Below are 18736 nucleotides of genomic sequence, written 5' to 3' on the forward strand. Positions count from 1 at the left end.
ATGCTTTGATGAGAAGAAGAGAGAAAATAGAGATTTAAGAAAGAGACGACTGAAGAGAAAAATACATTATGCTTTGACAAGTATTTCATGAGGAGAGTACTCAAAACGACATCAGGTCTATTAAGATTGCATCACTTAAGCATCGGCCCTCTCTCGAGCCCAAACATAAGAGTTGGACCTAGGTAATTGGTCGCCCCTCCCGCCATGGGTTCGAGCTGGGACTGCCCTTGATAATTGACAGTTGGAGGTATCTTTTCATGAATCTTGTGCAGAATCTTCGGTATTGTCATCTCCAGGTAAACCAAATATTCTGAGATTACGGTCCATTGAGCCGACTGCTATGTATTTTGCATCCGGACCGAACTTAACACATGTTGCTTTACCTGCAAGTTAATATATGGATTCACCAATGTCTGCATGATAGACTCAAAAATGGAGGGAATAACATTGACTTCAAAAGCTTAATCATTTGGCATTACCTGTACCGGATAGATCGGGAAGAGACTTGATTGGGTTCCACTCTGCTTTAACACTAGCCGTTTGGAATACTCTGCAACACATAAGCTTTTATTAGTACGATCTGTAAGAGAAACATATACATACACTCAAATTGTATTTCTGGTGATGATATATATTCTTAAAATTCCACTCCGATATCTCGCTCCCGAGTAAGCTCTAGATCAAGTCATTTCATTTGTGTATCAATGTTAACCTCACCTTATATCTGAAGCAGCAATGCCAAGGTAAGATCCGCTATGGTCAAACTCCACTGCACAAAACATTTCATTCTTGTCTTAGAAATGAAAACCACAATCAACAAGATGGACTAGCAAGAGGCGCTCAGGCAGTTGAATACCTGAGTTTGCATCTGGAAATTCAAATGTTCGGAAGTTCTTTAACTTGCGCAGGTCCCACAACCTAACACCATCCAGAGCAGCAGTCTGAACAATTTCAAGAGCAAACAAAAATTTGGTCAGTACAAGTGCAAGCTGGTGATTTTCGTCTTTCAATTTTTTTGGATCAAAGTACCCACCGCGAGGAAATAGCCGTTTTCAGAAAATGATACAGATGTGATTTCTCCAGTGTGTCCACCAAACTTCGCCACATTTGCCTATTAGAAGATAGAGATAGATGAAACTGAGGCGAGCAAAAATGGAGAATACTGAAAAACGTTTCATAATCTCAAGAGTTGATGGACAAGGAGGTCGAGGGGATTTTTAACCTGGCTCTTAACATCCCAAATCTTGACAATAGATTGAGCGGTACCAGTTCCCAGAATGAGACCATCAGGATGGAAAGCAGCAGCCGTGTAATCCACTTTTTCGGAATCATCTGTTACCTGAATAATAACAACACACATAAGAATGGTACGTTGAAGAAAAGGGTTCTTTCTAGAAGTCTTATTCACATAATGTTTCTCATGCTTCTATAAACATTGTTGTCTATGCATACAAAAAGAAAATCTGAAACTGGAAGAACATTTATCAGTTTGGCAACCTGGGCAAGGCATAAACCGGAGGACAGATCATAGAAGCACCAGGTACTGTCAAGCGATGCCGACACAAAGTATTTATTCGTTGCATGGACAGTTACAGCTCGCACCTGAAAAACACATCAATCGCTTTTACGTTATTACAGAATAATTACATGTACTACAGGTAAAATTGGTATGTGACTAATTCCATCCTTACCTCTGCAGAGTGATCTTTCAATGTATGTCTACAGGCATAGTTCCCATCCTCGGAACTCCCCCAGATACGGACTGTCTGCAGAATGTCAAAACCAACTAATACCCATCAGACGAATGGTGATGCATATCATTATGATCAAACATAACATAGAGAGACTGCAAACAATCAATGCTGTGATAAACCAAATTTATGTATGAAGCTAGGTATTTAAACACTTTTTTTAAGATAGCAAAAGGATTTAGAAGGTAAGTCAGCTTTTTATGGTGATGTGTACCAGGATCACTCTAGATAGTCTAATCAGTTTTTCAAACATGACACGATGACTTTTCGAAGAACTAGATTTCAGAGCAGATGTGTGCGAGCAGCAACTAAGAAAATTCATAGACTTTAAATAAAAAAGTTCATCTGCTCTATACTACTCATTAAGATCATGCAATACTCAACAAAGACAAGAGAAGCTCCTATACAGATGTTGTAGAAGCACTACATAGAAAAATTATATTAAACCATCAAATTTTAGGCCTGTTTATAATCTTGACTTACCTTGTCCGATGAAGCAGTCAAAACAAGATCAGTGTCACCTACAAACTTAATACTAGTAACCTGCAAAAGGCATAATGCATGTCAGGCACAAACTAAAGGTGGAAAAGTTCAAAGAACAGAAATTGAGAACACTACGGCAAAACACGGACCTTCTTTGAATGACCAGTCAGCGTTGACAAGATTTGTCCTGAAGGACGATCAAAGAGAACGGCAGTTGTATCAATTCCTCCGGTAGCAATGGCATCCTGATCATCAATTAAACGCAGTGACTTCCCAGAACCAAGAAAAACATCACCAAGTGATGAATGGAAAATAGGGAAGCAACAGGTGTCAAACCTTGGAATGTAGGATGTCCATTGAAAATATACCAGGTTTGTTGGTCTTGTGGAGTGGGTGGCTTGAGAGTTGGGTGAACTTTTCCAGAGCATCAATTGATGCCAATGTTGGAGGGATCTAGAGAACCAATGAGGAAAAAGTATTAAGACAGAAGATCCACACGCAAAAATCCAATAAAACACAATAGAGGCAGAGTTAGCCTGAAGTTCTCTCATGACTTCTGCTTTCCAGCCTAGATACTAACAGATGTGAAGCTTTGTGCATTACCTGTCTCTTTTTACGCTGCTGGGAAAGAGCAGCATTGCAATCTGTCAATTCTGTTATAACTTGAGCCGAAATTCCAAGTCGCATTTTCTTTGAATCGGGCCCCAGTTCACCATCATCGGCAGCTATTTCGCAACAATAAAAAATAGCAACTTGTTATAGTAACATAGAAATGACTACATAGCCAACTTATTATGAGAAGAACAATGTATAGGCATACCTCGTTTACCATTACTAAGACCAGCATTGTCTGTGGCAACTTCGGGGGCTGCGGGTAAGTGCCTTTCAGCCTCTGCAAGCAATTGTCGTGCTTCGTCTCTTTCTTTTTTAAGCCTCGCAATCACACGACAAGCAGCATCATGCTGCAAACAAAAGGTAAGGAGTACCCCCAAAAAATCCATTAACCACCTTTATCAATAATAATTAATGGAAACGTCCAGGTAAAGAAAACCGAACTACATTTTAAAATATACGTAAATCATATACAGGTGGTGGCATAGGCACTTAATCATAATTACCTGATATAAAGCATGACTTAACTCTTGCCTCGCGGTATGCAGTTGCTGTTCCAGAGCAAAATTTGATAGCATCAAACTGTCCCATTCCTGCAAGCAAATAAATAGATAAAACTTTTAAGCATTTATGTTGCCTAATTCAACAAAACTGGTGAACAACTCTTTCTTGGTAGCAGTAATAGGTTGACAAATGATACCAGCTGTGTTAAAGAGTAGACTGCAAATCTAATATGTTCAATGACTTAAACAGCCACATGGACCTAGCTCTGTATAATCTATAAAGATCTTAGATCCATATAACTCTATATGATCCTTATAACAAAGAGGAAAGCGAATCTTTCAAGAATAAAAGCACGCATAAAACCCCAAAAAGGTGTGGAAAAAATAATAATAGCAAACAATATAAAGCTTACAGTTTGGAACGTTCCGAGCAATCCAGGGATGCTAGCTGTGTGTAATGGTTTAGGTTTTACAATCTGCAAAATCGTCCCGAGAACGAATCAGGCTACAATAAGTCTCTGCAAACACTGCTCTGTGACAGATCATATTCCACCAGGTGCATTACCTTTCCAGTTTTGATAGGAACAATGTCGGTTATGGTATGTGGTTCACCAGTAACCGGGCATTTCCCATAATCCTACAGGGTAACAGCAAATCGTAACAAAAATATAAGGGACATTGTTGACGCATACATAACAAAGTTTTTATCCTGGAAACCGGATATAAAGTGTCAATGTCTGACTTTAAAGCATTATATCAAGCTGCTAAGGATCTTACTAATTCCCATAAGAGCATAAAACCAGATGCATTGACAAACCTAAAATCTAACCAGAGAAAATTTTGAACTATGTGCAATCATGGAGAATATAAGGATGGCACTAGTTCCAGCAAGTGTAGATCACTCAGATTTTTGAACCTTATCAGATACAGAAATAAGAGAGGGTAAACAGCTGAAAAACTAGAAAGGAGTCGAACCACGAAGAGAAGCGAAGAGCTTACCGATATATGCCTCTCGATTAGCCGCTTCTCGTATAGCAAACCCGACTTCGTCGAAACTACAGGCTCCTCCGGGACTTCGCCGGAAACTGTCCGAAAAATAACCACAGCGTCACCAACAGAAACTACCCAAAATAAAACCCTACCTAAATTTGCAAATAAAGAAAAAAAAAGAGAGAGAAAAGCGAAAAGAAGCCTTACTTGCACAGTTCATCTTAGTATGAACGAAGAAGAGGAATAAGAATACGCAGCAGCAGAAGATTGGTCGGTGAAGCTACAGCAAACCCGTTTAGTGGCTAGGGTTTATCTACTCCGGTCCGGCGCTAACTAAACCAAATCGCGGAAGCCGGGAGGAAGAAGAAGGCGGAGAGAGAAAGACGCAAACAAAAAAAATTGAGACGCTCAGGGCAAGTTAGAGATTTCTCGCTATAAAAGTTTGGGCCTTTACGATGGCAAGATGTGCGCATTTGGGCTTTCTATCAAAGCCTATTAGTAAACGATGTGGTTCCATCCTTTCTTTTTGGAAACACCTAAATAGTAGATGGTATGTTACACGATTTTCCTTTTTTTTGTTATAAACAATTCATCATGATATAAGCTGTTGAGAATTCATATAGAGAAAATGAAGTATAACTTCATCTTTCTTGACAAATAAATTAAAAAATGCTACGAAATTATCTTAATCATAAAGAAAAGGATTACCGATTACTATTAATTATTAAATAGTACAAACCGTTGAAAGAAAAAGAAACAAAAAAAGGATTCACTTCACATAAAATATCTGATTGTTTGTGTTAAACAAGTAAACACGAATTAATACGGAAATGTTTTGAAAGTACAAAATGAAGCTTTCAGAAAAGAACAAGGGATGTCCTATATATGCGATGCTTATTGTCTTCCTAGCTAGGTTTTTAGATTTTAATTACGAAACATACAGAATCGTATCATGCTTAGTCCCGTTACTCCAGAAGTATATATAAAATTGCAAGCTCATTTGGTTGAAATTTTAAAATTAAATAGTCGAAATAAATTGTTTGCATATAATACTGTTTGTTAAAACAAAAAGAAAAAAATGTTTGCACATAACTATCCTAAATCGTCAGAGTTCGTATTTACAATTCTATTTTGTATCGACATGGCTTATAATATTAGAATAATATACATATATATATATATATATCGATCGTGAAGTTAAATTAGTCACTTTTGTCACCAAAAACAAAAAAAAAAAACAAAAACTGTTTACAAATAAGGTAGGACGACGAGGTACGGGCCATTCCCTTTGGACGTACGACAGGTTCTTTCTCTCTTTACATAAAAAAATGTATTCTGAGAATCAAATTAATAATAATAATAATAATAAACTGGCTTACCTATATATTTTTTTTTTAAAAAAAACAATGAACCTTTATGAATAAAATCATTGTTTATATTAAAGTAAATAGCAGAAGCCAATTCATCACAATCTATGGTTTATAACTAATTATAAATAAAGTATTTCGAAATTTAGAAACCTTAAAAAACCAAAACAATATTTTCTAACTAATCTAACTTATCAGACGAAGCAATACTATTCTCAATATCTCGTATTGCTTCTTACTTTTCTGGACAAATTTCATGCGTGTGCAATATTGCCCACAATGCTTTTGTTGAAGATATTCATACATTTGAAAGAAAAAAAAAAAAGAGAAGATGTTCATACATATCTCTAAAGTATCGATTCATTAAATCAGCTTTGATCTCAAGCTGTATCTTTTTCTTTTTGCAAACAAGTAGCTGTTTTTATTTTATTTTCTTTAAATAATATATTGCAACTCCATTACCCTTGATTTTAAAAACCTATAAAAATATAATAAACACAAATTCGCGAGCGGTGATATATGTATTAAAAAAAATATCGTGGAATCAATTTATGATACATTCTAAAAGAGCTAGAAACAAATTACTTAGATACTCATGCCAATGATTTTAACTCTTCTCTTTACCTTTATTTTAGTTGACTTTCAAAGCTAGCTATTTTGTAAGTTTAAACTACTATAATCTTTTAAACTATATTATCCACAATATCATAGCTTTGTAATTTATTTTCATGCAATTTCAATAGAATACCTTTTAACACAACACAACAAATAAGTACCATGTTATTCAAAATTGTATTATTGTATATAGTTTCGTTGGATTATTAATTTTAACGACCTTAATATATATCTATATATATGTATATACACCATTTCTTTACGTTATTTCAATCAATATTCCGATCTATAAATTTATCTTTTCACATGTTATGATGAGTTTTGACAACAAAAAAAAGAAATGATCATTTCAATATTTGGTTATGGTTGTAAGAATAACAACAACATTAGAAAATGACAACTCAAAGCATGATATGCTAAAAATATCACTGTCAGAGAATTTTTATCCAGAAGAAACCATTTTCATATGAAATTTTCAGTTCTGGAATTTAATTAAGCATCACGTAACTTTTTTCATGAAATCATTGTATTTGACTTTGAACGATCTAATGTAAAATTCAATATTTCACTGACCTATTCGTTTTTTTTTAACTTCTTAGCAGCATATCAAAGGCAGCCAAGTAAATAAATTAGGAAATGAAAAATAATAGACAAAAGAAAAATTGCCAAACCGAAAAAAAAAAATAGAAAAGCTAATTCTATAAATAGAAAGCTTAATTTAGTACAACTTTCAGTCAAAAAGTCAAATCATCGGAAACAAAAGAATTGGGTCAAACTCCATTACCGGTCAACCAAGTCACCACTTGGGTGGGACCATATTTTCCACGTCAACTAAAATATACTCGTTTTTTCCAATCGCAACACGCCACGTCATGAGAAGGAGAAACTCTAGGACCAGCGCGTTTAGCGCTAATTTCCACGTGGCATTTCTCAAGGCATTATGACATTTACACACACCAGTTTGCATACATGCAGATACATACACATATACATACACATTTAACCAAAAGTATATATAAAATGGTTACGTTAACTTTCATAACCTCCAATTAGTTTCTCCAGAAAGCTGTAAGAAATTTATTTTCTTCTCTGTCTTAAACAGAATTGTTTTTCGTTCTGTTTATTAATTATTATCCGGTTCCCCCAGTCTTTTAATTCTATGGATTTTCATGTTCAGACATCACTCCTCCCACATTCGACAAAGCATTCAAGAAGCCTCGTTCAATAATTTTCCCTTTTCCTGGGAAATTTTCTTTCTCGATTTTTTTCACAGAAAAATTTTGCATCACGTTGGAGTCCATAGGAAGAACATATAAACATGTCGCAGGACGTAATTTCATCTCATGAGCAGCTCTCGATGGTAATTCTTTTTGACCTTTCCTTTAATTGCTTTGTCTATTGTATGAAAAATAAAAATTTCGTCTGCAATGTTAATTGTTTGTCTTTGAATCTGTTTTAAGACCTTGAATGGTTTCTCTTCTTTGTATCTTTTATAGAAAACATATTGGTTCCTTAGTTTCTATATATTGGTATATCAAAAGATAACTTATTTCTAATACGTTAATTATAAAAAAAAGATTCTATATCTTACATTTCCTTAAATGATTAAAAACCATTTTATTCTGAAAACTGTCTATGAACATATATGGATAGATACATACTTGTTTTGTTCGGTTTGTAACACGATGATCGCATCAATAGCACTAGCAGATTGGTGCACGTCTCAAACCGCTTTAACAAATATCTATTATCTAGAAATCGAATTAAGTTTATATACATTGGAAAGGAATAACTATTTTATTCTAAAATCTAAATTTCTTTTAGATAATATCGTCTTCTTAATTAGTTATTCCACTTTTTTTGTCAAATTGCTTCATTCCTTTTAACATTCTTTTTATTTGTGTGGTTATTCTATTCAATTTATTAATCTCCAAAAACTCTGAAACGACAAATAAGAGGATAAAGTTTATATATAGGGCTAACTCTTAATTATTACACGCAAGAAATAATCACTCATGCCATTACTTTGTTTTCTTGTTATTTTTATAAAAAAAAAGAGGGAAAAAAATTATGTTTCTACTTACTTTTTGTTCACATCCGGTATACATGAATTCGTACTTAATCGATGTATCATAAAAATGATTCTTGTTCTTATTTAGGCCTTTATCTTTTATTGTAGAAAGTTTCAGATGTTGGTTTCTTACCTGGCAATGTTTTGATTTCTCGACGCAAAAGAAACACCAGAATCCCAAAACTTTCCTTTTATGGAAACTCTCCCTCCTTATCGTTAATTTATTTCTCTAGATTCCCTCTTGATAAAAGCAACAAAGTACGAACGCGATCTGGTCGTATAAATGTCCACTTCTCTATAAACAACTGTCTGAAGTAAGAAACTTAAATTAAACCTTTAGGTTATCTGAATTATTGTTTCTTGTTTCGCAAGAAAATCCGATCAAGCAGCTTTTTATGCAAGCCTTCAACGTATGTCTCAAACAAAAGTGAATATTATACTATTTTTTCCCACCTAACTCGATCTTAAATTTTTTATTTTATTTTGTAGGATGAGATTACAAGCCCTCTCACTGCACAAATCTTCGATTTCTGCGACCCACAATTATTCCAAGAAACCTTTAATCAAACTTCTGAAGTGACCTCTGCTTCAAATTGTTGTGACTATGTTAAAGACGACGACAACAACAACAATAACTTTCCAGACAAATCCAATAGCGGTTCGAATCAAGATCATGAAGACAACAACAAAAATAACGACAACGGGGATTTATCGATCATATTTGATCCACAAGACGATTTTGAAAACGATATCACAGCTTCCATCGATTTCTCTTCGTCTATTCAATTCCCAGTCTCCGATCAACTCCAAGACCAGTTTGATTTCACCGGAATTCAACTTCATCAGCCTCCGAATATCCTCTACTCTTCCTCTTCCGGTGATCCTCTGCCTCCGCCTTTATCGGTTTTTGAAGAGGATTGCCTTTCTTCTGTCCCAAGTTATAATATTGGCTCCCTAAACCCTACTTCCCCTTCTTGCTCTTTCTTGGGTAATCCCGGTTTACCAGCTTACATGGCCGTAACGGGGAATATGATGAACACCGGTTTAGCCATTGAAAGATCTGGTTTTTACTCAGGGGGTATCCATTTTGGTTCTGATTTCAAACCAACGCATGATCAATTGATGGAAATCCAGGCTGACAATGGTGGAATGTTCTGCCCAGATTCGATTAAACCCATCTTCAATCCAGGAGATCATCTCCAGGTATAAATTCTAAAACTTCTTTGCAATTCCCACAGCTAATTCCAGGTTTTTTTTTTCTTAGTCTTGTGAAAATTCCCGTTTTATAAAAGGTACGTATAAGTGGCAAATAGATTTCCAAAAGAGACCGGTTTATTAAACCGGTATATATGACACATGCGTCCGATTCTGACCGGTTTTCGGTTTTTGTTTCCAAAAAGGCTCTTGACGGTGGCGAGAACCAGAACCACCTGGTGGCAACACCGGTTCTTCCGCAGTTAGGAACAGAGATAACCGGTTTAGACGACGCGAGTTTCAACAAAGTCGGTAAACTCTCCGCTGAGCAGAGGAAAGAGAAGATTCATAGGTACATGAAGAAGAGAAACGAGAGGAATTTCAGCAAGAAAATCAAGGTGTCTGTGCTAAGTCACCATTAATTAACCCGTTTAAACCACTGCTTATTTATATACCGATTTATTAATACGAAAATATTTTCTTTCGGTAGTATGCATGTAGAAAGACATTGGCAGATAGTCGTCCAAGAGTTAGAGGAAGATTTGCAAAGAACGATGAATTATGTGAACCAAATAGACAAGCTTCTTCAAGCCATCACGAAGACGACGATGATGATGTAAGATTTATCCGGTTCGATTATACAATCAAAACCTTATGACTTTTTTGGTTTAATGTGTTTTACAGCCGGGTTTCGGTTTGCAGGTGGGGGTAAAGGAAGAAGAACAATTGGTTGATTCTTCGGACATATTTTCACACATAAGTGGTGTGAACTCTTTCAAGTGCAATTATCCAATCCAATCTTGGATTTGAGTTGATTGATTACTTGGTTATAATATCACAAAATAGTATGTTTGATATAGAGAGGTCTGTTTGTATATTTACTAGTACATTCTTTTTGTTGGCTATGACTCATATTTTGTCGGAATTATTTAGAACGTAATAGAAGAGAGAGATAAATAAAACTGTAGCTAGTAAAGAGAGAGGGTTTGTCTATGTTACATAGAATTGTATTACAAAATTTTTGTAGATATAAATAATATAACAGGGGAAGATATGTCTGTTGTATCTGAAGTGGTCTTGTATAAATAGCAATAATACTGAATTGGTGTTTCTCAAATTTGAAAAAACGTTTTTCATTGTCAGAAAAATATTTTGTTCTAGTGAGCTTGTTTGAGTTTTGAATTAATGCCTAAAAGATATCAAGATGCAACCAAAAACTCGAACAAGACTACAAGAGTGCCTCGATTCAATAGAATATGAGAGCTGCCAAGCCCAAGACTCTAAAAAATGTCTAAATAACCAAATATTTGAATGTCATACAAACTGTCCGAAAACAACAAAACCATGCTAACAAAATTCTCAAACTAGGTTTTGATATATTTAAGAGTTCCAAAAGATCAATAACGATAATCCAATGCCAGTAAAAACCGACCAGTGATTGATCTTAGATTTAGACAATAGCATTAGCAGCACTAGCAATCCTTGGCCAGAGATCTGCGCATTCTTTCCCAATGGGACCGGTGATCGCAGAACCTAATGACACACACACAGGCCACAATTTCCGGTAAGAGAATGATCCGAGAATCTCAGGATGTAAAAAAGAAGAACAGTTGGGTAAACTGAGTTGAATAAGCTTATGTTGACTGATTATAAGTATGAGTGGAAATGTACCTTTCATTTCTCCTTTTGGGTTGACAATGACTCCAGCATTATCTGTGCAATGGTACAAGCAAATCATCGGATTAGTATTTGTTTTCATACACAGTTTCGAGTGGGAAAACAAACAGTTAAACAGTCGAGAAGAGGCGATGAATTAAGGAATATTTAGAGTCCAAATGGAGCAGAAGCAAGCGTTCAAGCATTAAAGCATCTGTAACGATGGACACAATTAAATTTCCCAGTCTTGTAACCGTATCAACACCCTCTAAATGTGTCGGTGGATACTTGACTTAAGCCTGGTGATTGTTAATCACAGGAATTACACAGCTGACTAAGATCTTAATACGAACCTGAATATGAATAAATCTTGCGGAATTAAATCATAGAAATCAGTTATGCAACTAGCAATACAGAGCAATCGTTTACAAGAATATAAATATTGAGTTCAAATGGAGCAGATGCAAGCGTTTAAGCATTAGAGAATCTGTAACGATGGAACACGTTTGGTTTACCAGAACTGTTGGGTATCACAACACCCTCTAATTACGTCGGTGGATACATGACACATTTCTGGAAAATCTATGAATCTAAATCACCCTTAACCCAGGTCATAACTACATCACATCAAAACTACGAAAACTTTACTACTCTCAATTCATAAGCACACGACTTAGGCAATGCAAGACGTAACAAGTTTTTCTCTTTTAGTATTTGGAGTCCAAATGGAGCAGATTCAAGCGTTTAAGCATCAAAGTATCTGTAACGATGAACACACAATAAACTTTCCCAAAGACTTGTAACCGTATCAACACCCTCTAAATGTGTCGGTGAATACATGACTTAAGCCTGGTGAAATCACGAATCCAATAGAAGCTAAAACCACATTTTGTTAATGGTTTCGAGAGAGTAAATTACCTTCGAAGTACATGAAGACACCATCCTTTCGGCGCCATGGTTTCCTCTGGCGAACGATAACGGCGGGGAGAACCTTTTTCCGGAGATCGGGCTTACCCTTCTTGACGGTGGCCATCACCATGTCGCCGACACAAGCAGAAGGTAATCGATTAAGACGACCTTTGATTCCTTTCACCGAAATGATGTAAAGATTCTTCGCTCCGGTGTTATCGGCACAGTTCACTGTCGCCGCCACGGGAAGACCCAGCGACATCCTGAATTTGTTACCCGACGTACCTCCACGCCCTAGTCAGAATCAAAATCCAAATACACATTAAAAGCTACCCTGAAGTACTATGAAAAAATTTCAGGATATAGAACGGTAAATAGATGACATAATCTATACATTAAGGTAGACCTCTACAAAGAAGAAGAGTACGAACCTCGTTTCGACATTTTGGACGGCTTGATCAGAATCTGGAGGAAAACTGCTAGGGCTTCCGGCTTTGTTTATACAGACGCATACTCCTAGGGTTTTCACTCGGCTTAAAGGAAGAAGAAGACAATTTGTGTGTTTCGAGCCCAACATTTATATCAGGCCCATCAAAGCCCACGAAGAGTTTTTATAATGTAGCGCGTCTTTTGGTTCTTTGTTAACTTGTCCCACATCGGAGAATAAAGAGAATTTAGCAGTGAACTTTATTATAAGTATTGGCCTCATTTCGTGTCATCAAACCACGCAGCCATGTGGTGAGCACAAAGCGAACTATTCTTTCGCCTTTTACTAAAGAATACCGTGTGCTCTCCACGCTAAGTGGTATACGCCTATTTTTGGAGGGTTCCCACTACAGTGGGTCCCAACAATTAAAGTTAAATTTTTTGATCTCGGTATCTTAATACAACGGAAGTAGAACACTTTGTGTGTATAATGTTGAGGTTAAAAGATGGGATGAGAATCAATTTCATTTGGAGGAAAGCTATTTTGGTACCATGTCGGGGTTCGTTCACTTGTATTTTTTTTTTTGAATTTTCACCACCATTGATCTGTGTAACTTCTTAAAACATGATATTGTTGAAATTAACATTTGGATTGTTAGAAATGTATTCCTGCTAATTTCAATTGCGTTTGATCAGCGAATCTTTGTGGTTGCTTATAACTGTTTCTTAAGGCTTTGTTGATTATGAAATCTGAACTTTTTGAGAAAGCTGATGATACTACTGCTACACTTTTGTCTTTTTACCACGAGGACTGTGAACTGCATCTTCGAAAATCGAGTAATTTTAGTGGCTCCGTTCTATTATGAAAACTTAAACTTAATTTGAGCTCAATCAAGTAATTATCTTTGGTGGGAGATTTTGAATTTTCACCATGGGTTAGCAATTTGTTATCCTTCTTTTAGTTCTTGAGTCCTGGTTTTTTATTTGTTTATTTTCTTAGCAATTGAAAGTATTGAACACATTAGTATTCCCCATTAGTATTTCATATCTCTGCCTTCACCTCATGTTTGCAGTGAAGTGAGCCAGACAGAAGAAGATGAAACAGATTCTTGCATCTGCACAATGATGCACTGCTGAAAATTGCTATCACCTACCAGTGACACTGAGCTCGCCCTTTCTAATTTAGCTTCTCAACAATGAATTTTAGCGATTACAGTCTCAAGATTAAGCACTACAAACACAAGTAATGAAAATTTTAGCGATTACAGTCTCAACAATGAAAATTCTGACATCAAAATGGTCATTAGTACATATTTCATTAAAATTCAAAGCCAAAATCTTCAGGTACTGTTCTGTTTTACAGGGTTTCGATAGTAGATTATGTATTCCTTGCAACATCAAAACAAGTTGACCTCTTTATCTTTCTTCTTTCTTCATGTTACTTTGTGACGAACAATGATTACGAGATTACATCTTTGTCAAAGTTGTGAAGTCACTGTTACCTGAAGAATGCTTATGTTCTAAACATGAGAGTCACATGTTTGAATATAGTTTAACCGTACTTGATAGTTCGAAACCACTCCATCGCAAGATCATAGCTGTCCAGTTTAACAATTAAAGGGCAAAATCTGAGTAATATGTTCAGTTTCATCATGAATTTTCTGCAGTAACCTGCAATGTTTAGCAGCTTAAGAACAATGTTCTTGACCCTCGTTTCTATCTTCTGTTGAGAGCTCGCAGACGAAACTATTTTAGACATAATGGAGACTAACGACCCAAATCTTATCTTCTTTATTCCGGACACATTAACATTAAAAAGGTGTAAAAGTATGAGAAACAATCTAACTGAATTTCAATAGATATTTTATGCTGGATTCTGTTGTTAACAAAAGTCAGGTTAGATTTTGTTTTTTTCTTCTTCTTTAAGGTTGTGTATATTGGAGAGTATACAACATGGAATTTATATTTGGCTTTCGCAGAAGTTACTTGGAATAGGAGTTTTGCTAATTCAGGTTAATTTAATTATTCCTCCTAAGTTTTCTCACATCCTCTCTCCTTCCTAAGCACAGAGAAATTTGCTGTCGTTTAGCTTCTTCCAAGTTGTCTCTCCCCTCTTCAACCTCCTCATTTCTCTCTGTTTTTTCTCCTTATTAATTGGAAGAACTCAATTCTCTCTCCTCTGTTTTCTCTCATTTCATTACCCCGAGACACGTCTGGTCTTTCTTTTTTCCTTCCTGCCTTCCCCTCCGCGATGGCTCGTCATTCACGGAGGGAGTCCTTTTCCGACTTTGCCGGCTCTGTGGTTTGTCCTGACACTGATCTTCTCTGGCCATTCGGCAAGCTTGATGGGCTTGATCGGGAGGAAATCCGCGAGACCGCGTATGAGATATTTTTCGCGGCGTGTCGGTCATCACCTGGATTTGGAGGCAGAACTGCTCTCACGTTCTACTCGAAGCACAATGTAACGGGAGACCATCAAGGAGATGGAGTAGGTGGAGGAGGAGGAGGATCCGGGTCGTCTAACGGGTCTTCATTCGGGTCTTTAGGGAGGAAAGAAGTGGTGACAACACCAACAAGCCGAGTGAAAAGAGCGTTAGGGTTAAAGATGCTAAAAAGATCTCCGTCTAGGCGAATGTCGACGGTAGGCACAGTTGTGGGAGCCATGTCAGCTCCTTCGTCCCCTGGTCATGGAAGCATAGGAGGTGGTTCATTGGGACACGTTAGCCCCGGAGCTGGGTTCTTGACGGTCCCGCCTTCTCGGCCTAGACGACCGTTAACCTCTGCAGAAATCATGAGGCAACAAATGAGGGTGACGGAACAGAGTGACACTCGGCTTCGGAAAACCCTAACGAGGACGCTTGTTGGCCAAGTAAGTTCCTCTGTTTTCTCCGCTCTGTTTCTGAAATAATTGAAGAAATTGATTTTTTTTTCTTCTAACGGTTATATCCTCCAGACGGGTAGGCGAGCTGAGACGATAATCCTTCCGTTAGAGCTTCTCAGACATGTGAAAACATTGGAGTTTGGTGATATACATGAGTATCAGATTTGGCAAAGAAGACAGCTCAAAGTCCTTGAAGCTGGTCTTCTCCTTCACCCATCAATCCCTCTTGACAAAGCCAACAACTCTGCGATGCGTCTGCGAGAAATCATCCGCCAGAGCGAGACGAAACCCATCGACACAGGAAAAACCTCAGAGACAATGCCGACGCTCTGTAACGTTGTGACCTCCTTATCCTGGCGCAACACCAACCCGGCCACCGACGTATGTCATTGGGCTGATGGATACCCTCTTAACATCCATCTCTATGTGGCGCTTTTGCAATCCATCTTTGACATTCGTGATGAGACATTGGTTCTTGATGAGATCGATGAGCTCTTGGAACTGATGAAGAAGACATGGTCGATGCTGGGGATCACGCGGCCAGTGCATAACTTGTGTTTTACTTGGGTTCTGTTCCATCAATACATTGTCACCTCTCAGATGGAGCCAGACTTGCTTGGTGCCTCTCATGCCATGTTAGCTGAAGTTACTAATGACGCCAAGAAGCCTGATCGAGAGGCTCTTTACGTAAAGCTTTTAAACTCCACACTGGCTTCTATGCAAGGATGGACCGAAAAAAGGTATTTCCTTTCGTCTTATAGTGGACCTGACGACCAGACAAGATTTAACTAATCCGATTGCGAAAGTGTGTGATTATAGGTTGTTGAGCTATCATGATTATTTCCAACGAGGGAACGTGGGATTGGTCGAGAGTCTTCTACCATTGGCGTTGTCGTCGTCTAAGATTTTAGGGGAAGACGTGACCATCTCTCAAGGGAATGGTGATCAAGAGAAAGGCGATGTGAAACTGGTAGATTCTTCAGGGGATCGCGTCGATTACTATATTAGAGCCTCCATCAAAAACGCATTCTCAAACGTAATCGAGAGCATGAAGGCCAAAATCGCAGAAACAGATGAAAAAGAAGAAGAAGCGGCGAAGATGTTGCTTCAGCTAGCCAAGGAGACAGAGGAGCTTGCTTTGCACGAGCGCGAGTGTTTTAGCCCTATACTTAAAAGATGGCATTCGGTTGCAGCTGGTGTCGCCTCGGTTTCTCTTCACCAGTGTTATGGTTCCATCTTGATGCAGTACTTGGCTGGCCGGTCGACCATCACTAAAGAGACTGTGGAAGTTCTGCAAACGGCGGGGAAACTCGAGAAGGTTCTTGTGCAAATGGTGGCTGAAGATTCAGAGGAATGTGAAGATGGAGGCAAAGGGCTTGTTAGAGAGATGGTACCGTATGAAGTCGAGTCCATTATATTACGACTTTTAAGGCAGTGGATGGAAGAGAAATTGAAGACAGTTCAAGAATGCTTGAGCAGAGCAAAGGAAGCTGAAGTACGCTTTTTCCAAATCTTTACTTGGGATTCAAGTTTACATATTGATTCATCTGTTTAAATCTTCCTTTTTTTCCCTTGTAGACTTGGAACCCAAAATCCAAATCAGAACCCTATGCACAATCTGCTGGAGAGTTGATGAAGCTAGCTAATGATGCGATCGATGAGTTCTTCGAGATCCCGATTGGAATTACAGAAGATTTAGTTTATGATTTTGCTGAAGGATTAGAACAGCTCTTCCAAGAGTACACCACCTTCGTTGCATCTTGCGGTGAGTGAAATAACGACTTTTAAGTATAAAAGGGTAAATCCGTCATTACGCACAACCGTTGGTAACTAACTGATTGGTTCTCTGTTTTTTTAACAGGATCAAAACAGAGTTACATTCCTACGCTTCCTCCTCTTACAAGATGTAACAGAGACTCCAAGTTCGCGAAGCTATGGAAGAAAGCCACGCCGTGTACTGCCTCCGGTGAAGATCTTAACAACCTCGGTGGCGCCTCCGCTATCTCCGATGGTCACCACCCGCGACCCTCCACAAGCCGCGGGACCCAACGCCTCTACATTCGTCTCAACACTCTACATTTCCTAAGCTCTCAGCTTCACTCTCTCAACAAAGCCCTCTCTCTCAACCCGAGGGTCCTCCCAGCGACTAGAAAACGCTGCCGCGAAAAAAGGACCAGCTCGTCCTCTTACTTCGACTTCACGCAAGCTGGAATCGAATCCGCTTGCCAACATGTCTCTGAGGTCGCAGCGTACAGGCTAATCTTCCTTGATTCACACTCGGTCTTCTACGAGAGTCTCTACGTAGGAGATGTCGCTAACGCGAGGATCAAACCCGCGTTACGAATCTTGAAACAGAACTTGACGTTAATGACCGCTATTCTTGCGGATCGAGCACAAGCATTAGCGATGAGAGAAGTCATGAAGGCTTCGTTCGAAGTGTTTCTAACGGTTCTGCTAGCCGGAGGGTATTCCCGAGTTTTCGATCGAACGGATCACGATCTGATCGAGGAAGATTTCGAGAGCTTGAAGAAAGTTTATTGCACTTGCGGAGAAGGGTTAATACCGGAGGAAGTGGTGGATCGAGAGGCGGAGACGGTGGAAGGAGTTGTGGAATTGATGGGTCAACCAACGGAGCAACTTATGGAAGATTTTAGCATCGTGACTTGCGAATCAAGCGGGATGGGATTGGTCGGGACGGGACAGAAGCTTCCTATGCCTCCGACCACTGGAAGATGGAACAGGTCGGATCCGAACACGATATTGCGAGTCCTTTGCTATAGAAACGATCGTGTTGCTAACCAGTTCTTGAAAAAATCGTTCCAATTGGGTAAACGAAGATGACACGAGATAAAGGAAAAAAAAACTTGATCGTTGTGTAAAGTAAAATACTCGTCGGCCTGTATGATATATAGAGATAAATAGAAAAACCGTTGTTGATATAATAAGCCCATAAATATACATATTCGGTACGAAATTCACCTAAATATGTTAGCTCGGTTTAGCGTTAACCGAGTTAGCAATCTACCTTTAAACGACGCCGTTTGCATGCTCTATTTTTCCTTTCCGTTCCCCTTCCTCCTTGGCATTATCCTAGTTTGAGTCTGAGGAAATTGGCGACAATGGCGACGCAAGGGCCATGGCTGCGTATTGCTTCTGTTTCTCCGCCGAAATCAGTCGCTAAGGCAATGAAGACATCAACGGAACTCGGTTTTCTGACCTCGCGACTCAGTGGCGTAAGAATTTCACATGGTTGCAGTGACGTCATTAATCGTATAGCT

At 38.2% G+C, this 18736-nt stretch overlaps 4 protein-coding genes and 1 non-coding gene across 6 annotated transcripts; 3 read left to right on the forward strand and 2 right to left on the reverse strand.

The window, feature by feature from the left end:
- Positions 1–13: 13 nt before the first annotated feature.
- On the reverse strand, positions 14–4722 carry LOC18994417 (pre-mRNA-processing factor 19 homolog 1). The gene is made up of 18 exons (XM_006418059.2): positions 4547–4722; positions 4349–4434; positions 3915–3986; positions 3763–3825; positions 3353–3439; positions 3055–3196; positions 2838–2959; positions 2571–2687; positions 2384–2479; positions 2235–2294; positions 1692–1766; positions 1498–1602; positions 1223–1339; positions 1034–1111; positions 857–941; positions 718–769; positions 480–550; positions 14–383 (listed from the first exon to the last, which is right to left on the reverse strand). The coding sequence occupies exons 1-18, from the start codon at positions 4557–4559 to the stop codon at positions 256–258; spliced, it is 1569 nt and encodes a 522-aa protein (XP_006418122.1). The 5' UTR covers positions 4560–4722; the 3' UTR covers positions 14–255.
- Positions 4723–7639: 2917 nt separating this feature from the next.
- Positions 7640–10628, forward strand: LOC18994418. 2 transcript variants are annotated; one of them, XM_024153003.1, is made up of 5 exons: positions 7640–7681; positions 8882–9595; positions 9793–9984; positions 10077–10202; positions 10271–10628. In XM_024153003.1, the coding sequence occupies exons 1-5, from the start codon at positions 7640–7642 to the stop codon at positions 10394–10396; spliced, it is 1200 nt and encodes a 399-aa protein (XP_024008771.1). In that variant the 3' UTR covers positions 10397–10628. The 2 variants fall into 2 exon arrangements, with proteins under 2 accessions (XP_024008771.1, XP_006418123.1); XM_006418060.2 differs by having other exon boundaries at positions 10289–10628.
- Positions 10629–10831: 203 nt separating this feature from the next.
- On the reverse strand, positions 10832–12735 carry LOC18994419 (60S ribosomal protein L23). Its single transcript, XM_006418061.2, has 4 exons — positions 12583–12735; positions 12161–12445; positions 11258–11299; positions 10832–11119 (listed from the first exon to the last, which is right to left on the reverse strand). The coding sequence occupies exons 1-4, from the start codon at positions 12593–12595 to the stop codon at positions 11037–11039; spliced, it is 423 nt and encodes a 140-aa protein (XP_006418124.1). The 5' UTR covers positions 12596–12735; the 3' UTR covers positions 10832–11036.
- A 145-nt stretch (positions 12736–12880) lies between these two features.
- Positions 12881–12996, forward strand: LOC112084207. Its single transcript, XR_002898165.1, has one exon. It is a non-coding gene; the product is annotated as a U5 spliceosomal RNA (small nuclear RNA).
- A 1750-nt stretch (positions 12997–14746) lies between these two features.
- LOC18994420 lies at positions 14747–18400 on the forward strand. The gene is made up of 5 exons (XM_006418062.2): positions 14747–15446; positions 15531–16198; positions 16278–16953; positions 17037–17223; positions 17320–18400. The coding sequence occupies exons 1-5, from the start codon at positions 14829–14831 to the stop codon at positions 18297–18299; spliced, it is 3129 nt and encodes a 1042-aa protein (XP_006418125.1). The 5' UTR covers positions 14747–14828; the 3' UTR covers positions 18300–18400.
- Positions 18401–18736: the final 336 nt, after the last annotated feature.

The sequence above is a fragment of the Eutrema salsugineum genome, unplaced genomic scaffold (genome assembly GCF_000478725.1).
Source record: "Eutrema salsugineum unplaced genomic scaffold, Eutsalg1_0 scaffold_5, whole genome shotgun sequence".
NCBI lineage: Eukaryota > Viridiplantae > Streptophyta > Magnoliopsida > Brassicales > Brassicaceae > Eutrema > Eutrema salsugineum.